The sequence below is a fragment of the Taeniopygia guttata genome, chromosome 3, assembly GCF_048771995.1.
Source record: "Taeniopygia guttata chromosome 3, bTaeGut7.mat, whole genome shotgun sequence".
Lineage (NCBI taxonomy): Eukaryota > Metazoa > Chordata > Aves > Passeriformes > Estrildidae > Taeniopygia > Taeniopygia guttata.
Window position 1 is genome coordinate 1,494,304 of NC_133027.1, and position 18,033 is coordinate 1,512,336.

An 18,033-nucleotide genomic window follows, 5' to 3' on the forward strand; every position below is an offset into this window, starting at 1 on the left:
CAGTGGTGGCGTTGGCGGTGGCGTTGGCGTTGGCATTCACATTGGTGTTGGCATTGGCGTTGACGTTGGCAGTGGCATTGGCGGTGGTGGTGACGATGGTGGAGATGGTGGCGGTGGCAGCGGTGGCGGTGGCGGTGGGGGTGGTGGTGACAGTGGCAGTGGTGGCAGTGGCAGTGGTGGTGGCGGTGGCGGTGACAATGGTGGAGATGGTGACAGTGGCAGTGTCGGCAGTGGTGGCAGTGGTGGTGACAGTGGCAGTGACGATGGTGGAGATGGTGGCGGTGACAATGGTGGAGATGGCGGTGGCGGTGGCGGTGGCGGTGGCGTTGGCATTGGCGTTGGCGGTGGTGGTGACGGTGACGTTGGCGTCAGTGCTGGCATTGACATTGGCGGTGGCGGTGGTGGAGACGGTGGCAGTGGCGGTGGTGGAGGCAGTGACGATGGTGGAGATGGTGGCGGTGACGATGGTGGAGATGGCGTTGGCGTTGGCGTTGGTGTTGGTGTTGGCGTTGGTGGTGATGGTGGTGGTAGTGGTGGCATTGGCAGTGGCAGTGGCAGTGGCAGTGGCGGTGGCGGTGGCGGTGGTGGTGACAGTGGCGTTGGCATTGGTGTTGGTGGTGGTGGTGGTGGTGGTGGTGGCAGTGACGATGGTGGAGATGGTGACGGTGACGGTGGCGGTGGTGGTGGCATTGGCGGTGACAATGGTGGAGATGCTGACGGTGGCGGTGGCGGTGGCAGTGGCGGTGGTGGCACGGTCGCTCTCCGTGTCACCCACACAGGGTCCCGGCGGTGGGAAGGGTGGAGGGGACGGGGGCGTGGGGGTGTCACTGTGGAGATGACAGGGACAGGGAGATGTCACTGTGGAGGTGACAAGGACAGGGAGGTGTCACCATGGTGGTGGCAGGGACATGGAGATGTCACTCAGGTGGTGACAAGGACAGGGGGATGTCACTCAGGAGGTGACAAGGACATGGAGATGTCACTGTGGTGGTGACAGGGACATGGGAATGTCGCTATGAAGGTGACAGGGACATGGAGGTGTCCCTAAGGAGGTGACAGGGACATGGAGGTGTCACCATGGTGGTGACAGGGACTTGGAGGTGTCACTGTGGAGGTGGCACGGACAGGGAGGTGTCACCATGGTGGTGGCAGGGACATGGAGATGTCACTGTGGAGGTGACAGGGAGACAGGGATGTCACCGCAGTGGTGACAGGGACATGGAGATGTCACTGTGGAGGTGCCAGGGACACGGAGATGTCACCGCGGTGGTGACAGGGACAGGGAGATGTCGCTGTGGAGGTGACAGGGACATGGAGGTGTCACCATGGTGGTGACAAGGACACAGGGATGTCACTGTGGAGGTGTTGGGGACACGGGGATGTCACTGTGTTGGTGACAGGGACATGGAGATGTCACCATGGTTGTGACAATGACATGGGGATGTCACGCTGGAGGTGTTGGGGACACGGGGTTGTCACTGTGGAGGTTACAGGGACATGGAGGTGACACCCAGGGGGTGACAGGGACACTGGGGTGACACCCTGGGGGTGACAGGGACACAGGGATGTGACACCCTGGAGGTATTGGGGACACTGGGATGTCACCCTGGAGGTGTTGGGGACACGGAGATGTCACCCTGAAGGTGACAGGGACATTGGGATGTCACCCTGGAGGTGTTGGGGACACTGGGGTGACACCCTGGAGGTGACAGGGACACTGGGGTGACACCCTGGAGGTGTTGGGGACATGGAGGTGACACCCTGGAGGTGACAGGGACACAGGGATGTGACACCCTGGAGGTGTTGGGGACACTGGGGTGACACCTCGGGGGTGACAGGGACACTGGGGTGACACCCTGGAGGTGACTGGGACACGGAGGTGACACCCTGGAAGTGTTGGGGACACGGAGGTGTCTCTCAGGCGGTGTTGGGGACACTGGTGTGACACCCCGGAGGTGACAAGGACATGAAGGTGACACCCCAGGGGTGACAGGGACATGGAGGTGACACCCCGGAGGTGACAGGGACATGGAGGTGACACCCTGGGGGTGACAAGGACATGGAGGTGTCACCATGGTGGTAACAAGGACATGGAGGTGACACCCCGGAGGTGTTGGGGACACTGGGGTGACACCCCGGAGGTGACAGGGACACTGGGATGACACCCCAGAGGTGACAGGGACATGGAGGTGTCCCTCAGGAGGTGTTGGGGACACTTGGGTGACACCCCGGAGGTGACAGGGACATTGGGGTGTCACCCTGGAGGTGACAGGGACACAGGGATGTGACACCCTGGAGGTGTTGGGGACACAGGGATGTGACACCCCAGAGGTTTTGGGGACACTGAGGTGACACCCTGGAGGTGACAGGGACATTGGGATGTCACCCTGGAGGTGTTGGGGACACTGGGGTGACACCCTGGAGGTGACAGGGACATTGGGGTGTCCCTCAGGAGGTGTTGGGGACACTGGGATGTCACCCTGGAGGTGTTGGGGACATGGAGGTGACACCCCGGGGGTGACAGGGGACACTTGGGTGACACCCTGGAGGTGTTGAGGACATGGAGGTGACACCCTGGATGTGACAGGGACACTGGGATGTGACACCCCAGAGGTGTTGGGGACACTGGAATGTCACCCTGGAGGTGACAGGGACATGGAGGTGACACCCTGGAGGTGTTGGGGACACTGGGGTGACACCCCAGAGATGACAAGGACATGGAGGTGACACCCTGGAGGTGACAGGGACATGGATGTGACACCCCGGGGTGACAGGGACATGGAGGTGTCCCTCAGGAGGTGACAGGGACACTGGGGTGACACCCCGGAGGTGACAGGGACACTGGGATGTGACACCCTGGAGGTGTTGGGGACACAGGGGAGGTGACACCCATGGGTGACAGGGACACTGGGATGTCACCCTGGAGGTGTTGGGGACATGGAGGTGACACCCCGGAGGTGACAGGGAGATGGAGGTGTCCCTCAGGAGGCATTGGGGACACTGAGGTGACACCGGGGGTGACAGGGACACTGGGATGTCACCCATGGGTGACAGGGCCCGGCTGTCCCGGCAGGTACGACCTGCAGATCCGGTACCTGCCCGAGGATTTCCTGGAGCGCTTCCGGGAGGATCGGCCCACGCTGCTCTACTTCTACCAGCAGGTCAGCGCTGCTCCCAAATTCCCTAATTCCCAAATTCCCAAATCCCAAATTCCCAAATTCCCAAATCCCAAATTCCAAATTCCAAATTCCCAAATATCCCAAATATCCCAAAATCCCAAATATCCCAAAATCCCAAAAATCCCAAATCCCAAAAATCCCCAAAATCCCCCAAAAAATCCCCCAATCTCTCAAATTCTAAAAGTTACCGAACTCCCCAAACTCCCAGAATTGACAAAATTCCCAAATCCCAAAAATCCCCAAAATCCCAAAAACCCCAAATCCCAAAAATCCCCAAAATCCCAAAAATCCCAAAAATCCCCAAAATCCCCAAAATCCCAAAAATCCCAAAAATCCCAAAAATCCCCCAAAAATCCCAAAAATCCAAAAAATCCAAAAAAAATCCCCAAAATCCCAAATCCCAAAAATCAAAAATCCCAAAAATCAAAAAAATCCCAAATCCCAAAAATCCCAAATCTCAAAAGTCCCCAAAATCCCAAAATCCCAAAAATCCCCCAAATCCCAAAATCCCAAATCCCAAAAATCCCAAAATCCCAAAAATCCCAAATCCCAAAAATCCCAAAAATCCCAAAAATAAAAAAAAATTCTCAAAAATCCCTAAAATCCCAAAAATCCCAAATCCCAAAAATCCCAAAAATCCCAAAAATCCCCAAATCCCAAAAATCCCAAAAATCCCAAAAATCCCCAAAAAATCACCCATTCTCTCAAATTCCAAAAGTTACCAAACTCCCAAAAATCCCAAAAATCCCAAATCCCAAAAATCCCAAAAAAAATCCCCCAATCACTCAAATTCTAAAAGTCACCGAACTCCCCAAACTCCCAGAATTGCCGAAATTCCAAAAATCCCCAAAAAATCCCCCAATCTTTCAAATTCTAAAAGCTACCAAATTCCCCAAATTCCCCAAATTCCAAAAATCCCCAAAATCCCAAAAAAATCCCCCAATCGTTCAAATTCTAAAAGTTACCAAACTCCCCAAACTCCCAGAATTGCCAAAATTCCAAAAATCCCAAAAATCCCAAAAATCCCAAAACATCCCCCAATCTCTCAAATTCTAAAAGTTACCGAACTCCCCAAATTCCCCAAATTTCCCAAATCCCAAAAATCCCAAAAATCCCAAAAATCCCAAAAAAATCCCCCAATCTCTCAAATTCTAAAAGTTACCAAACTCCCCAAATTCCCAGAATTGCCGAAATTCCAAAAATCCCAAAAATCCCCAAAAAATCCCCCAAAAATCCCCCAATCTCTGAAATTCTAAAAGTTACCAAACTCCCCAAATTCCCCAATCCCAAAAATCCCAAAAATCCCAAAAATCCCCAAAAAAATCCCCCAATCTCTCAAATTCTAAAAGTTACCAAACTCCCCCAAATCCCCAATATTCCCAAAACTCCCACAATTCCCCAAATCTCCCAAATCCCCAAAATTCCCCCAAAAAATCCCCCCAAATCCCCCAAAATCCTCAAAATTCCAAAACTCCCCCAAATCCTCAAAATTCACCAAATGCTAAAAATTCTCAAAATCCCCCAAATCCCCAAACTCCCCAAAAATCCAAAATTCCCCAAATCCCCAAAATTACCAAAATTCCCCAAACCCCCAAAATCCTCCAAATCCCAAAAATTCTCAAATTCCCCCAAATTCTCAAATCTCTCAAAATCCCCAAAATTCCCCAACTCCGCAAATCCCCAAAATTCCCAAAATCCCAAAAATCCCCCAAAAATCCCCCAATCTCTCAAATTCTAAAAGTCACCAAAGTCCCCAAATTCCCAGAATTGCTGAAATTCAAAAAATCCCAAATATCCCAAAACTCCCACAATTCCCCAAAACCCCCAAAATCTCCCAAATCCCCAAAATTCTCCAAATCCCCAAAATTCCTCAAAAAATCCCCCCAAATTCCCCAAATCCCCCAAAATACCCAAATTTCAAAAAAAATCCCCAAATCCCCCAAAATTCCCCAAATCCTCAAAATCCCCCAAATTCTAAAAATTCTCAATATCCCCCAAATCCCCAAACTCCCCAAAAATCCAAAATTCCCAAAATTCCTGAAATTCCCTAAATCCCCAAAATTACCAAAATTCCCCAAATCTCCAAAATTAAAAAAAATCCCCAAAATTCCTAAAATCCCCAAAATGCTAAAAATTCTCAAAATCCTCAAAACTCCCCAAATTCCAAAATTCCTGAAATTCCCAAACTCCCTAAAATTCTGCAATTCCCCAAACTCCCAAAATCCCCCAAAATCCCCCAAATCTCAAAAATCCCCCAAATCCTCAGAATTTCAAAAAATACCCAAAATTCCCAAAATTCCCCAAATCCTCAAAATCCCCAAATCCCCAAACTCCCCAAAAATCCAAAATTCCCCAAATTCCTGAAATTCCCCAAATCCCCAAAATTACCAAAATTCCCCAAAATTCCCCAAAATTCCCCAAAACCCCCAAATCCCCCAAATCCCCAAAATTTTCAAAATCCCCCAAGTTCTAAAAATTCTTAAAATACCCAAAATTCCCAAACTCCGCAAATCCCAGAAATTCCACAAATCCCCAAAATCCCCAAACTCCCCAAAATTCCATAATTCCCAAAATTCCCAAAATTTCCGAAATCCCCTCGGTGTCCCTGGATGTCCCTGGGTGTTCTTGGGTGTTCTTGGGTGTCCCTTGATGTCCCTGGGTGTCCCTGGGTGTCCCTGGGTGTCCCTGGATGTCCCTGGGTGTCCCTGGGTGTCCCTGGGTGTCCCCATGTCCCCATGTCCCCATGTCCCCCCATGTCCCTGGGTGCCCCTGGGTGCCCCTGGCTGTCCCCATGATGTCCCCACGGTGTCCCCGGTGTCCCTGGGTGTCCCTGGGTGTCCGTGGGTGTCCCCATGCCCCCATGTCCCCTGGGTGTCCCTCGATGTCCCTGGCTGTCCGTGGGTGTCCCTGGGTGTCCCTGGGTGTCCCCACGATGTCCCTGATGTCCCCGGTGTCCCCAGCTGCGCAGTGAGTACATGCAGAGCTTGGCCAGCAAGGTCAGCGAGGGGATGGCGCTGCAGCTGGGCTGCCTGGAGCTGCGGTACGGCTGTCACCTGTGTGTCACCGTGTCACCTGTGTCCCCTGGTGTCCCCTGCTGTCCCCCTGTATCACCTGTGTCACCTGTGTCCTCTGTGTCTCCTGCTGTCCTTGTGTCCTCCTGTCCTTGTGTCTTTTCTGTCTCTGTCATTTTGTCCCTGTGTCGCCATGTCCCCTGATGTCCCCCTGTGTCCCCGGGTGTCCCCTGTGTCCCTGTGTCCCTTGGTGTCCCCTGGTGTCCCCTGGTGTCCCCCTTGTCCACTGTGTTACCTGTGTCCCCTGCTGTCATTGTGTCCTTGTGTCTTTGTGTCGTTTTGTCCCCTGGTGTCCCCTTGTTCCCCTGGTGTCCCCCTGTGTCCCCTTGTGTCCTCTTTGTCCCCTGGTGTCCCCTGGTGTCCCTTGGTGTCCTCCTGTCCTTGTGTCTTTCTGTCTCTGTGTCATTTTGTCCCTGTGTCGCCATGTCCCCTGATGTCCCCCTGTGTCCCCTGTGTCACCTGTTTCCCCTGGTGTCCCCTGGTGTCCCCTGGTGTCCTCTGTTGTCCTCTGTGTCCCATTGTCCCTGTGTCCTCCTGTCCTTGTGTCTTTGTGTATCTGTGTCACTTTGTCCCCTGATGTCCCCCGGTGTCACCTGGTGTCCTCCTGTGTCACCTGGTGTCCTCCTGTGTCCCTTGGTGTCCCCTTGTGTCCCCCTTGTCCACTGTGTCCCATGTCCCCTCCTGTCCTTGTGTCTTTCTGTCTCTGTGTCATTTTGTACCTGTGTCGCCTGTGTCGCCTGTTTCCCCTGTGTCACTGTGTCACCTGTGTCACCTGCTATCCCCTGCTGTCCCTTGGTGTCCCCTGGTGTCCTCTTTGTTTACTGTGTCACCTGTGTCCCCTGCTGTCCTTGTGTCTTTGTGTCTCTGTGTCATTTTGTCCCTGTGTCCCTTGGTGTCCCCTGGTGTCCTCTGGTGTCCCCCTGTGTCACCTGTGTCCCACTGTCCCTGTGTCCTCCTGTCCTTGTGTCTCTGTGTCTCTGTGTCACTTTGTCCCTGTGTCACTTTGTCCCCTGTGTCCCCCTGGTGTCCCCCTGGTGTCCCCCTGTGTCACCTGGTGTCCCCTGGTGTCCACTTTGTCCCCTGGTGTACCTGGAGTCCCCCTGTGTCCCCTGTGTCACCTGTGTCCTCCTGGTGTCCCCCTGCGTCCTCCTGTCCTTGTGTCTTTCTGTCTCTGTGTCACTTTGTCCTCGTGTCACCTGTGCCCCCTGCTGTCCTTGTGTCCTCCAGTCCTTGTGTCTTTCTGTCTCTGTGTCATTTTGTCCCCGTGTCTGCTGGTGTCCCCTGGTGTTCCCTGGTGTCCCCTGTGTCCCCGTGTCACCTGTGTCACCTGTGTCCACTGCTGTCCTTGTGTCCCCTGTGTCCCTTGCTGTCCTCGTGTCCTCCTGTCCTTGTGTCTTTGTGTCTCCGTGTCATTTTGTCCCTGTGTCGCCTTGTCGCCTTGTGTCCTCTTTGTCCCCCGTGTCCCCTGGTGTCCCCCTGTGTGTCCTCTGTGTCACCTGTGTCCTCTGGTGTCCCCCTGTGTCCCCTGTGTCACACTGTCCCTGTGTCGTCCTGTCCTTGTGTCTTTTCTGTCTCTGTGTCACTTTGTCCCTGTGTCGCCTTGTCCCCTGGTGTCCCCCTGTGTCCTCTTTGTCCCCTGTGTCACCTGTGTCCCCTGTGTCACCTGTGTCCCACTGTCCTTGTGTCTTTGTATCTCTGTGTCACTTTGTCCCCTGTGTCACCTGTGTCCCCTGGTGTCCCCCTGTGTTCCCTTGTGTCACTTGTGTCCCCTGTGTCCCACTGTCCCCTGTGTCCTTCTGTCCTTGTGTCTTTGTGTCACTTCATCCCTGTGTTCCCTCTGGTGTCCCCTGGTGTCCCCTTGTGTCACCTGTGTCATCTGTGTTCCTTGGTGTCCCCCTGTGCCCCCTGCTGTCCCCTGTGTCCTCCTGTCCTTGTGTCTTTCTGTCTCTGTGTCACTTTGTCCCTGTGTCACTTTGTCCCTGTCTCCCCTGATGTCCCCTGGTGTCCCCCTGTGTCCCCTGTATCACCTGTGTCACCTGTGTCCTCTGTGTCCCCTGCTATCCTTGTGTCCTCCTGTCCTTGTGTCTTTGTGTCTCTGTGTCATTTTGTCCCTGTGTCGCCATGTCCCCTGATGTCCCCCTGTGTCACCTGGTGTCCTCCTGTGTCCCCCTTGTCCACTGTGTCCCCTTGTGTCCCCCTTGTCCACTGTGTCACCTGTGTCCCCTGCTGTCACTGTGTCCTTGTGTCTTTGTGTCATTTTGTCCCTGTGTCACCTGTGTCCCCTGGTGTCCCCTGGTGTCCTCTGGTGTCCCCCTGTGTCCCCTGGTGTCCCCTGGTGTCCTCTGGTGTCCCCCTGGTGTCCCCCTGTGTCCCCTGGTGTCCCCTGGTGTCCCTTGTGTCCTCTTTGTCCACTGTGTCCCCTGGTGTCCCCTCCTGTCCTTGTGTCTTTCTGTCTCTGTGTCACTTTGTCCCTGTGTCCCCTGTGTCACCTGTGTCACCTGTGTCACCTGTGTCACCTGTGTCCCCCTAGAGTCATGGGGACATGGGGGGACATGGGGACATGGGGGGACATGGGGACATGGGGATATGGGGGACATGGGGGGACATGGGGACATGGGGACATGGGGACATGGGGGGACATGGGGACATGGGGACATGGGGACATGGGGGGACATGGGGACATGGGGACATGGGGACATGGGGGGACATGGGGACATGGGGACATGGGGGGACATGGGGGGACATGGGGACATGGGGGGACATGGGGGGACATGGGGACATGGGGGGACATGGGGGGACATGGGGGACATGGGGGGACATGGGGGGACATGGGGGGACATGGGGGGACATGGGGGGACATGGGGACATGGGGGGACATGGGGGGACATGGGGACATGGGGGGACATGGGGGGACATGGGGACATGGGGGGACATGGGGGGACATGGGGGACATGGGGGGACATGGGGGGACATGGGGGGACATGGGGGGACATGGGGACATGGGGACATGGGGGGACATGGGGACATGGGGACATGGGGGGACATGGGGGGACATGGGGGGACATGGGGACATGGGGGGACATGGGGGATATGGGGGACATGGGGGATATGGGGGACATGGGGGATATGGGGGACATGGGGGGACATGGGGGGACATGGGGGGACATGGGGGGACATGGGGGGACATGGGGGGACATGGGGACATGGGGACATGGGGGGACATGGGGACATGGGGACATGGGGACATGGGGGGACATGGGGACATGGGGGGACATGGGGACATGGGGACATGGGGACATGGGGGGACATGGGGACATGGGGGGACATGGGGGGACATGGGGACATGGGGACATGGGGGGACATGGGGACATGGGGACATGGGGGGACATGGGGACATGGGGACATGGGGACATGGGGGGACATGGGGACATGGGGGGACATGGGGACATGGGGACATGGGGGGACATGGGGACATGGGGACATGGGGGGACATGGGGACATGGGGACATGGGGGGACATGGGGACATGGGGACATGGGGGGACATGGGGGGACATGGGGGGACATGGGGACATGGGGGGACATGGGGACATGGGGACATGGTGTCACACGTGGCCATGGTGTCACACGTGGCCATGGTGGCACACGTGGCCATGGTGTCACCTGTGGCCGTGGTGGCACCTGAGGACATGGTGTCACACGTGTCCATGGTGTCACACGAGGACATGGTGTCACACGTGTCCATGGTGTCACACGTGGCCGTGGTGTCACACGAGGACATGGTGTCACGCGTGGCCGTGGTGTCACACGTGGCCGTGGTGGCACACGTGGCCGTGGTGTCACACGTGTCACGCGCTGTCCCCGTGTCCCCAGGAGGTTCTACAAGGACATGCCCCACAACGCGCTGGACAAGAAATCCAACTTCGAGTTCCTGGAGTGAGTCCCGGGGCTGGCAGGGATGGGGGCCTTCCTCACCCTCCTCACCCTCCTCATCCTCTTCATCTTCATCGTCCTCCTCATCTTCATCCTCATCTTCATCATTGTCCTCACCCTCCTCGTCCTCCTCATCCTCTTCATCTTCATCGTCCACCTCATCTTCATTGTCCTCCTCATCTTCATCATCCTCCTCATCCTCCTCATCCTCCCTGTCCTCCTCATCCTCCTCACCCTCCTCGTCCTCCTCATCCTCTTCATCCTCCTCATCATCCCCCTCACCCTCCTCATCCTCTTCATCTTCATCGTCCTCCTTATCCTCATGCATGCTCCTCTTCATCACCCTCCTCATCCTCCTTATCCTCTTCATCTTCATCATCCTCCTCATCTTCATCATCCTCCTCATCCTCCTCATCCTCCTCATCTTCATCATCCCCCTCACCCTCCTCGTCATCCTCATCATCCTCCTCATCCTCCCCATCCTCCCCATTCCCCTCATCCTCCTCTTCATCATCCTCTTCATCTTCATCATCCTCCTCATCCTACTCACCCTCCTTGTCGTCCTCATCCTCATCATCTTCACCATCCTCCTCATCTTCATCATTGTCCTCATCCTCCTCATTCCCCTCATCCTCATCTTCATCATCCTCCTGCTGCTCCTCATCCTCCCCATCCTCCTCATCTTCATCATCCTCCTGCTGCTCCTCATCCTCCCCATCCTCCTCATCTTCATCATCCTCCTCATCTTCATCATCCTCCCCATCCTCCTCATCTGCCTCACCTTCATCTTCATCATCCTCCTGCTACTCCTCCACCTCCTCATCCTCCTTGTCCTCCGCATCTTCATCATCTTCCTCACCCTCCTGGTCCTCCTCATCCTCATCATCCTCCTCATCTTCATCATCTTCCCCATCCTCCTCATCCTCCTCTTCATCATCCTTCTGCTACTCCCCATCCTCCTCATCCTCCTCATCTTCATCATCCTCCTGCTACTCCTCATCCTCCTCATCCTCCTCATCTTCATCATCCTCCTGCTACTCCCCATCCTCCTCATCCTCCTCATCTTCATCATCCTCCTGCTACTCCTCATCCTCCTCATCCTCCTCATCTTCATCATCCTCCTGCTACTCCTCATCCTCCTCATCCTCCTCATCCTCCTCGTCCTCCTGATCTTCATCATCGTCCTGCTACTCCTCATTCTACTCATCTTCACCATCCTCCTCATGCTCTTCATCCTCCTTGTCCTCCTCATCTTCATCATCCTCCTCATCCTCCTCATCCACCTCATCCTCCCTCAGCTCTTCATCTTCCTCATCCTCCTGCTGCTCCTCATCTTCCTCATTCTTCTGTGGCTCCTCATCTTCCTCATCCTCCCACAGCTCCTCATCCTCATCCTCCTGCTGCTCCTCATCCTCCTCATCCTCCCACATCTCCTCATCCTCCTCATTCTCCTCATCTTCCCACTTCTCCACATTCTCCCACATCTCCTCATCCTCCCCTAGCTCCTCATCTTCCCACAGCTCCTCATCTTCCTCATCCTCCTGCTGCTCCTCATCCTCCTCATTCTTCTGTGGCTCCTCATCTTCCTCATCCTCCTGCTGCTCCTCATCCTCCTCATTCTTCTGTGGCTCCTCATCTTCCTCATTCTCCTGCTGCTCCTCATCCTCCTCATCCTTCTGTGGCTCCTCACCTTCCTCGTCCTCCTGCTGCTCCTCATCCTCCCACAGCTCCTCATCCTCATCCTCCTGCTGCTCCTCATCCTCCCACATCTCCTCATCCTCCTCATCTTCCTCAACCTCCTGCTGCTCCTCATCTTCTTCATCCTCCTGTGATTTCTCATCCTCCTCATCCTCCTGCATCTCCACATTCTCCCACATCTCATCCTCCTGTACCTCCTCATCTTCCCACATTCTCATCTTCCTCATCCTCCTGCTACTCCTCATCCTCCTCATCCTCCTGATCTTCATCATCCTCCTTATCCTCCCCATCCTCCTCATCCTCCTCATCTTCATCATCCTCCTGCTACTCCTCATTCTCCTCATCTTCACCATCCTCCTCATGCTCTTCATCCTCCTTGTCCTCCTCATCTTCATCATCCTCCTCATCCTTATCGTCCTCCTCATCCTCCCCCAGCTCTTCATCTTCCTCATCCTCCTGCTGCTCCTCATCTTCCTCATTCTTCTGTGGCTCCTCATCTTCCTCATCCTCCCACAGCTCCTCATCCTCATCCTCCTGCTGCTCCTCATCCTCCTCATCCTCCCACATCTCCTCATCCTCCTCATTCTCCTCATCTTCCCACTTCTCCACATTCTCCCACATCTCCTCATCCTCCCCTAGCTCCTCATCTTCCCACAGCTCCTCATCTTCCTCATCCTCCTGCTGCTCCTCATCCTCCTCATTCTTCTGTGGCTCCTCATCTTCCTCATCCTCCTGCTGCTCCTCATCCTCCTCATTCTTCTGTGGCTCCTCATCTTCCTCATTCTCCTGCTGCTCCTCATCCTCCTCATTCTTCTGTGGCTCCTCACCTTCCTCATCCTCCTGCTGCTCCTCATCCTCCCACATCTCCTCATCCTCATCCTCCTGCTGCTCCTCATCCTCCCACATCTCCTCATCCTCCTCATCTTCGTCATCCTCCTGCTACTCCTCATCCTCCTCATCCTTCTGTGGCTCCTCATCTTCCTCATCCTCCCTCACCTCCCCATCCCGCTGACATTCCCGGGAATTCCCGCTGACATTCCCGGGAATTCTGCCCCGCAGGAAGGAGGTGGGGCTGGACCTGTTCTTCCCCAGCCAGATGCAGGAGAACCTGAAGGTGAGGGACACGTGTGTCCGTGCATCCGTGTGTGTCCCTGTGTGTGTCCGTGTGTGTCCCTGTGTGTGTCTGTGTGTGTCCGTGTGTGTCCGTGTGTGTCCGTGTGTGTGTCCGTGTGTGTCCGTGTGTGTGTCTGTGTGTGTCCGTGTGTGTCCGTGTGTGTCCCTGTGTGTCCGTGTGTGTCCGTGTGTGTCCGTGTGTGTCCGTGTGTGTCCGTGCATCCGTGTGTGTCCGTGTGTGTCCGTGTGTGTCCGTGTGTCTGTGTGTCCTTATCCCCACCGTCGCTCCAATGTCCGTGTGTTCACCCCAATCCCGCTGTTCCCATGTCCAACACCGTGTCCATCCCGGTGTTCCCATATCCAACACCGTGTCCATCCCCGTGTTCCCATGTCCAACACCGTGTCCATCCCCGTGTTCCCATGTCCCACACCGTGTCCATCCCCGTGTTCCCATGTCCAACACCGTGTCCATCCCCGTGTTCCCATGTCCAACACCGTGTCCATCCCCGTGTTCCCATGTCCAACACCGTGTCCATCCCCGTGTTCCCATGTCCAACACCGTGTCCATCCCGTGTTCCCATGTCCAACACCGTGTCCATCCCGTGTTCCCATGTCCAACACCGTGTCCATCCCCGTGTTCCCATGTCCAACACCGTGTCCATCCCCGTGTTCCCATGTCCAACACCGTGTCCATCCCCGTGTTCCCATGTCCAACACCGTGTCCATCCCCGTGTTCCCATATCCAACACCGTGTCCATCCCGGTGTTCCCATGTCCAACACCGTGTCCATCCCATGTTCCCATGTCCAACACCGTGTCCATCCCGCTGTTCCCATGTCCAACACCGTGTCCATCCCCGTGTTCCCATGTCCAACACCGTGTCCATCCCCGTGTTCCCGTATCCAACACCGTGTCCATGCCCGTGTTCCCATGTCCAACACCGTGTCCATCCCGTGTTCCCATATCCAACACCGTGTCCATCCCCGTGTTCCCATATCCAACACCGTGTCCATCCCCGTGTTCCCATGTCCAACACCGTGTCCATCCCCGTGTTCCCATGTCCAACACCGTGTCCATCCCAGTATTCCCGAACCCAACGCCATGTCCATCCCGCTGTTCCCATATCCAATGCCCCGTTCCCGTATCCAACACCGTGTCCATCCCGATGTTCCTGTATCCAATGCCCCATTCCCCTATCCAATGTCGTGTCCATCCCACTATTCCCAAATCCAATGCCCCATTCCCATATCCAACACCGTGTCCATCCCGCTATTCCCAAATCCAATGCCCCATTCCTGTATCCAACACCGTGTCCATCCCGCTATTCCCAAATCCAATGCCCCATTCCCGTATCCAATGTCGTGTCCATCCCGACATTCCATCCCTCACACCGCCCCATCCCGGCATTCCTGTACCCCACACCGTGTCCATCCCAGAATTCCCGAACCCAACACCGTGCCCATCCCGATGTTCCTGTATCCAATGCCCCATTCCCATATCCAACACCGTGTCCATCCCGCTGTTCCCAAATCCAATGCCCCATTCCCGTATCCAATGTTGTGTCCATCCTGAAATTCCATCCCTCACCCCACCCCCATCCCGACATTCCCATATCCAACACCGTGTCCATCCCAAAATTCCATCCCTCACACCACCTCTATCCCAGCATTCCTGTATCCCACACTGTGTCCATCCCAGTATTCCCGAACCCAACACCGTGTCCATTCCGCTATTCCCAAATCCAATGCCCTATTCCCGTATCCACCACCATGTCCATCCTGGTGTTCCTGTATCCAATGCCCCATTCCCGTATCCAATGTTGTGTCCATCCTGAAATTCCATCCCTCACATCACCCCCATCTTGGCATTCCTGTACCCCACACCATGTCCATCCCAGTATTCCCGTATCCACAGCCATGTCCATCCCACTATTCCCAAATCCAATGCCCCATTCCCGTATCCAACACCGTGTCCATCCCGATGTTCCTGTATCCAATGCCCCATTCCCGTATCCAATGTCGTGTCCATACTGAAATTCCATCCCTCACAGCACCCCCATCCCGGTGTTCCTGTAGCCCACACCGTGTCCATCCCAGTATTCCCAAACCCAACACCGTGTCCATCCCCGTGTTCCCATATCCAATGTCCCATTCCCGTATCCAACGTCGTGTTCATCCCGATATTCCCGTATCCAATGCCCCATTCCCGTATCCAATGCCATGTCCATCCCGATATTCCCGTATCCAATGCCCCATTCCCGTATCCAACACCGTGTCCATCCTGATGTTCCTGTATCCAATGCCCCATTCCCATATCCAACGTCGTGTCCATCCCAATGTTCCCATATCCAATTCCCCATTCCCGTATCCAACGCTGTGTCCATCCCGACATTCCATCCCTCACACCACCCCCATCCCGGTGTTCCCATACCCCACCCCGTGTCCATCCCAGTATTCCCGAACCCACTGCCATGTCCATCCCGCTATTCCCAAATCCAATGCCCTATTCCCATTCCACCGCCATGTCTATCCTGGTGTTCCCAAATCCAATGCCCCATTCCCGTATCCAATGTCGTGTCCATCCCAAAATTCCATCCCTCACACCATCCCCATCCCAACATTCCCATATCCCACACGGTGTCCATCCCGACATTCCCATACCCCACACGGTGTCCATCCCAGTATTCCCGTACCCCACACCGTTTCCATCCCGCTATTCCCATATCCAGTGCCCCATTCCCGTATCCACCACCATGTCCATCCTGGTGTTCCTGTATTCAATGCCCCATTCCCATATCCAATGTTGTGTCCATCCCAAAATTCCATCCCTCACCCCATCCCCATTCCGGCATTCCCATACCCCACACCATGTCCATCCCAGTATTCCCGAACCCAACACCGTGTCCATTTCGCTATTCCCAAATCCAATGCCCCATTCCCGTATCCAATGTCGTGTCCATCCCAAAATTCCATCCCTCACACCATCCCCATACCGGCATTCCCATACCCCACACCGTGTCCATTCCACTGTTCCCATATCCAATGCCCCATTCCCGTATCCAACGCCGTGTCCATCCCACTGTTCCCAAATCCAATGCCCCATTCCCGTATCCAATGCCATGTCCATCCTGGTGTTCCTGTATCCAATGCCCCATTCCCGTATCCAACACCGTGTCCATCCTGGTATTCCTGTATCCAATGCCCTATGCCCGTAGCCAATGCCCCATTCCCGTATCCAACACCCCATTCCCATATCCAATGTTGTGTCCATCCCGATGTTCCTGTATCCAATGCCCCATTCCCGTATCCAACACCATGTCCATCCGGGTGTTCCTGTATCCAATGCCCCATTCCCATATCCAATGTCGTGTCCATCCTGGTGTTCCTGTATCCAATGCCCCATTCCCATATCCAACGCCGTGTCCATCCCGACATTCCATCCCTGACCCCGCCCCATCGCGGCGTTCCCATATCCAACACTGTGCCCATCCCGATGTTCCTGTATCCAATGCCCCATTCCCGTATCCAATGCCCCATTCCCGTATCCAATGCCCCATTCCCGAACCCAACGCCGTGTCCATCCCGACATTCCATCCCTGACCCCGCCCCATCCCGGCGTTCCGGTGTCGGTGCGGCAGCCGCGGCAGCTGCGGAAGATGATCCAGCAGACGTTCCAGCAGTACGCGCAGCTGCGGGAGGAGGAGTGCATCCTGAAATTCCTGCACACCCTGGCCACCTTCACGCCCATCGACCAGGAGACCTTCCGCTGCCAGCTGGTCGTGCGTGCCCGGAACGCGGGAATGCGGGATACGGGATTTGGGATATGGGATACGGGATACGGGATATGGGATATGGGATATGGGATATGGGATATGGGATATGGGATATGGGATATGGGATATGGGATATGGGATATGGGATATGGGATATGGGATATGGGATATGGGATATGGGATATGGGATATGGGATATGGGATATGGGATATGGGATGTGGGATGTGGGATATGGGATATGGGATGTGGGATGTGGGATGTGGGATATGGGATATGGGATATGGGATGTGGGATATGGGATATGGGATATGGAATATGGGATGTGGGATATGGGATGTGGGATATGGGATATGGGATATGGGATATGGGATATGGGATATGGGATATGGGATATGGGATGTGGGATGTGGGATATGGGATATGGGATATGGGATATGGGATATGGGATATGGGATTTGGGATTTGGGATATGGGATATGGGATATGGGATATGGGATGTGGGATATGGGATATGGGATGTGGGATATGGGATATGGGATGTGGGATGTGGGATATGGGATATGGGATGTGGGATGTGGGATATGGGATATGGGATATGGGATATGGGATATGGGATATGGGATATGGGATATGGGATATGGGATATGGGATGTGGGATGTGGGATGTGGGATATGGGATATGGGATATGGGATATGGGATATGGGATATGGGATATGGGATATGGGATGTGGGATATGGGGTACGGGATATGGGATGTGGGATGTGGGATATGGGATATGGGATATGGGATATGGGATTTGGGGTTTGGGATTTGGGATATGGGATATGGGATATGGGATGTGGGATATGGGATGTGGGATATGGGATATGGGATATGGGATATGGGATATGGGATATGGGATATGGGATGTGGGATGTGGGATATGGGATATGGGATATGGGATGTGGGATGTGGGATGTGGGATGTGGGATATGGGATACGGGATATGGGATATGGGATTTGGGATATGGGATATGGGATATGGGATATGGGATATGGGATATGGGATATGGGATGTGGGATACGGGATGTGGGATGTGGGATTTGGGATATGGGATGTGGGATGTGGGATATGGGATGTGGGATGTGGGATAGGGGATTTGAGATATGGGATATGGGATGTGGGATTTGGGATATGAGATATGGGATGTGGGTTATGGGATAAAGGGAACAGACACGGGGGATGGCAACGGAATGAGGCGGAGTGAGGTGGATCTGGGATGAGGAG

At 54.7% G+C, this 18,033-nt stretch overlaps 1 protein-coding gene across 8 annotated transcripts in view; it reads left to right on the plus strand.

Annotated features, from left to right (window-relative positions):
* Positions 1–18,033, plus strand: part of PTK2B (protein tyrosine kinase 2 beta) — a 96,336-nt gene that overhangs the window by 26,968 nt on the left and 51,335 nt on the right. For all 8 annotated transcript variants that reach the window (XM_072926231.1, XM_072926228.1, XM_072926227.1 and 5 more), the window contains 5 exons: positions 3,074–3,161; positions 6,140–6,219; positions 10,122–10,184; positions 12,939–12,993; positions 16,629–16,769. In XM_072926231.1, the coding sequence (XP_072782332.1) occupies positions 3,074–3,161; positions 6,140–6,219; positions 10,122–10,184; positions 12,939–12,993; positions 16,629–16,769 (427 nt within the window). The remainder of the gene's footprint in view (positions 1–3,073; positions 3,162–6,139; positions 6,220–10,121; positions 10,185–12,938; positions 12,994–16,628; positions 16,770–18,033) is intronic.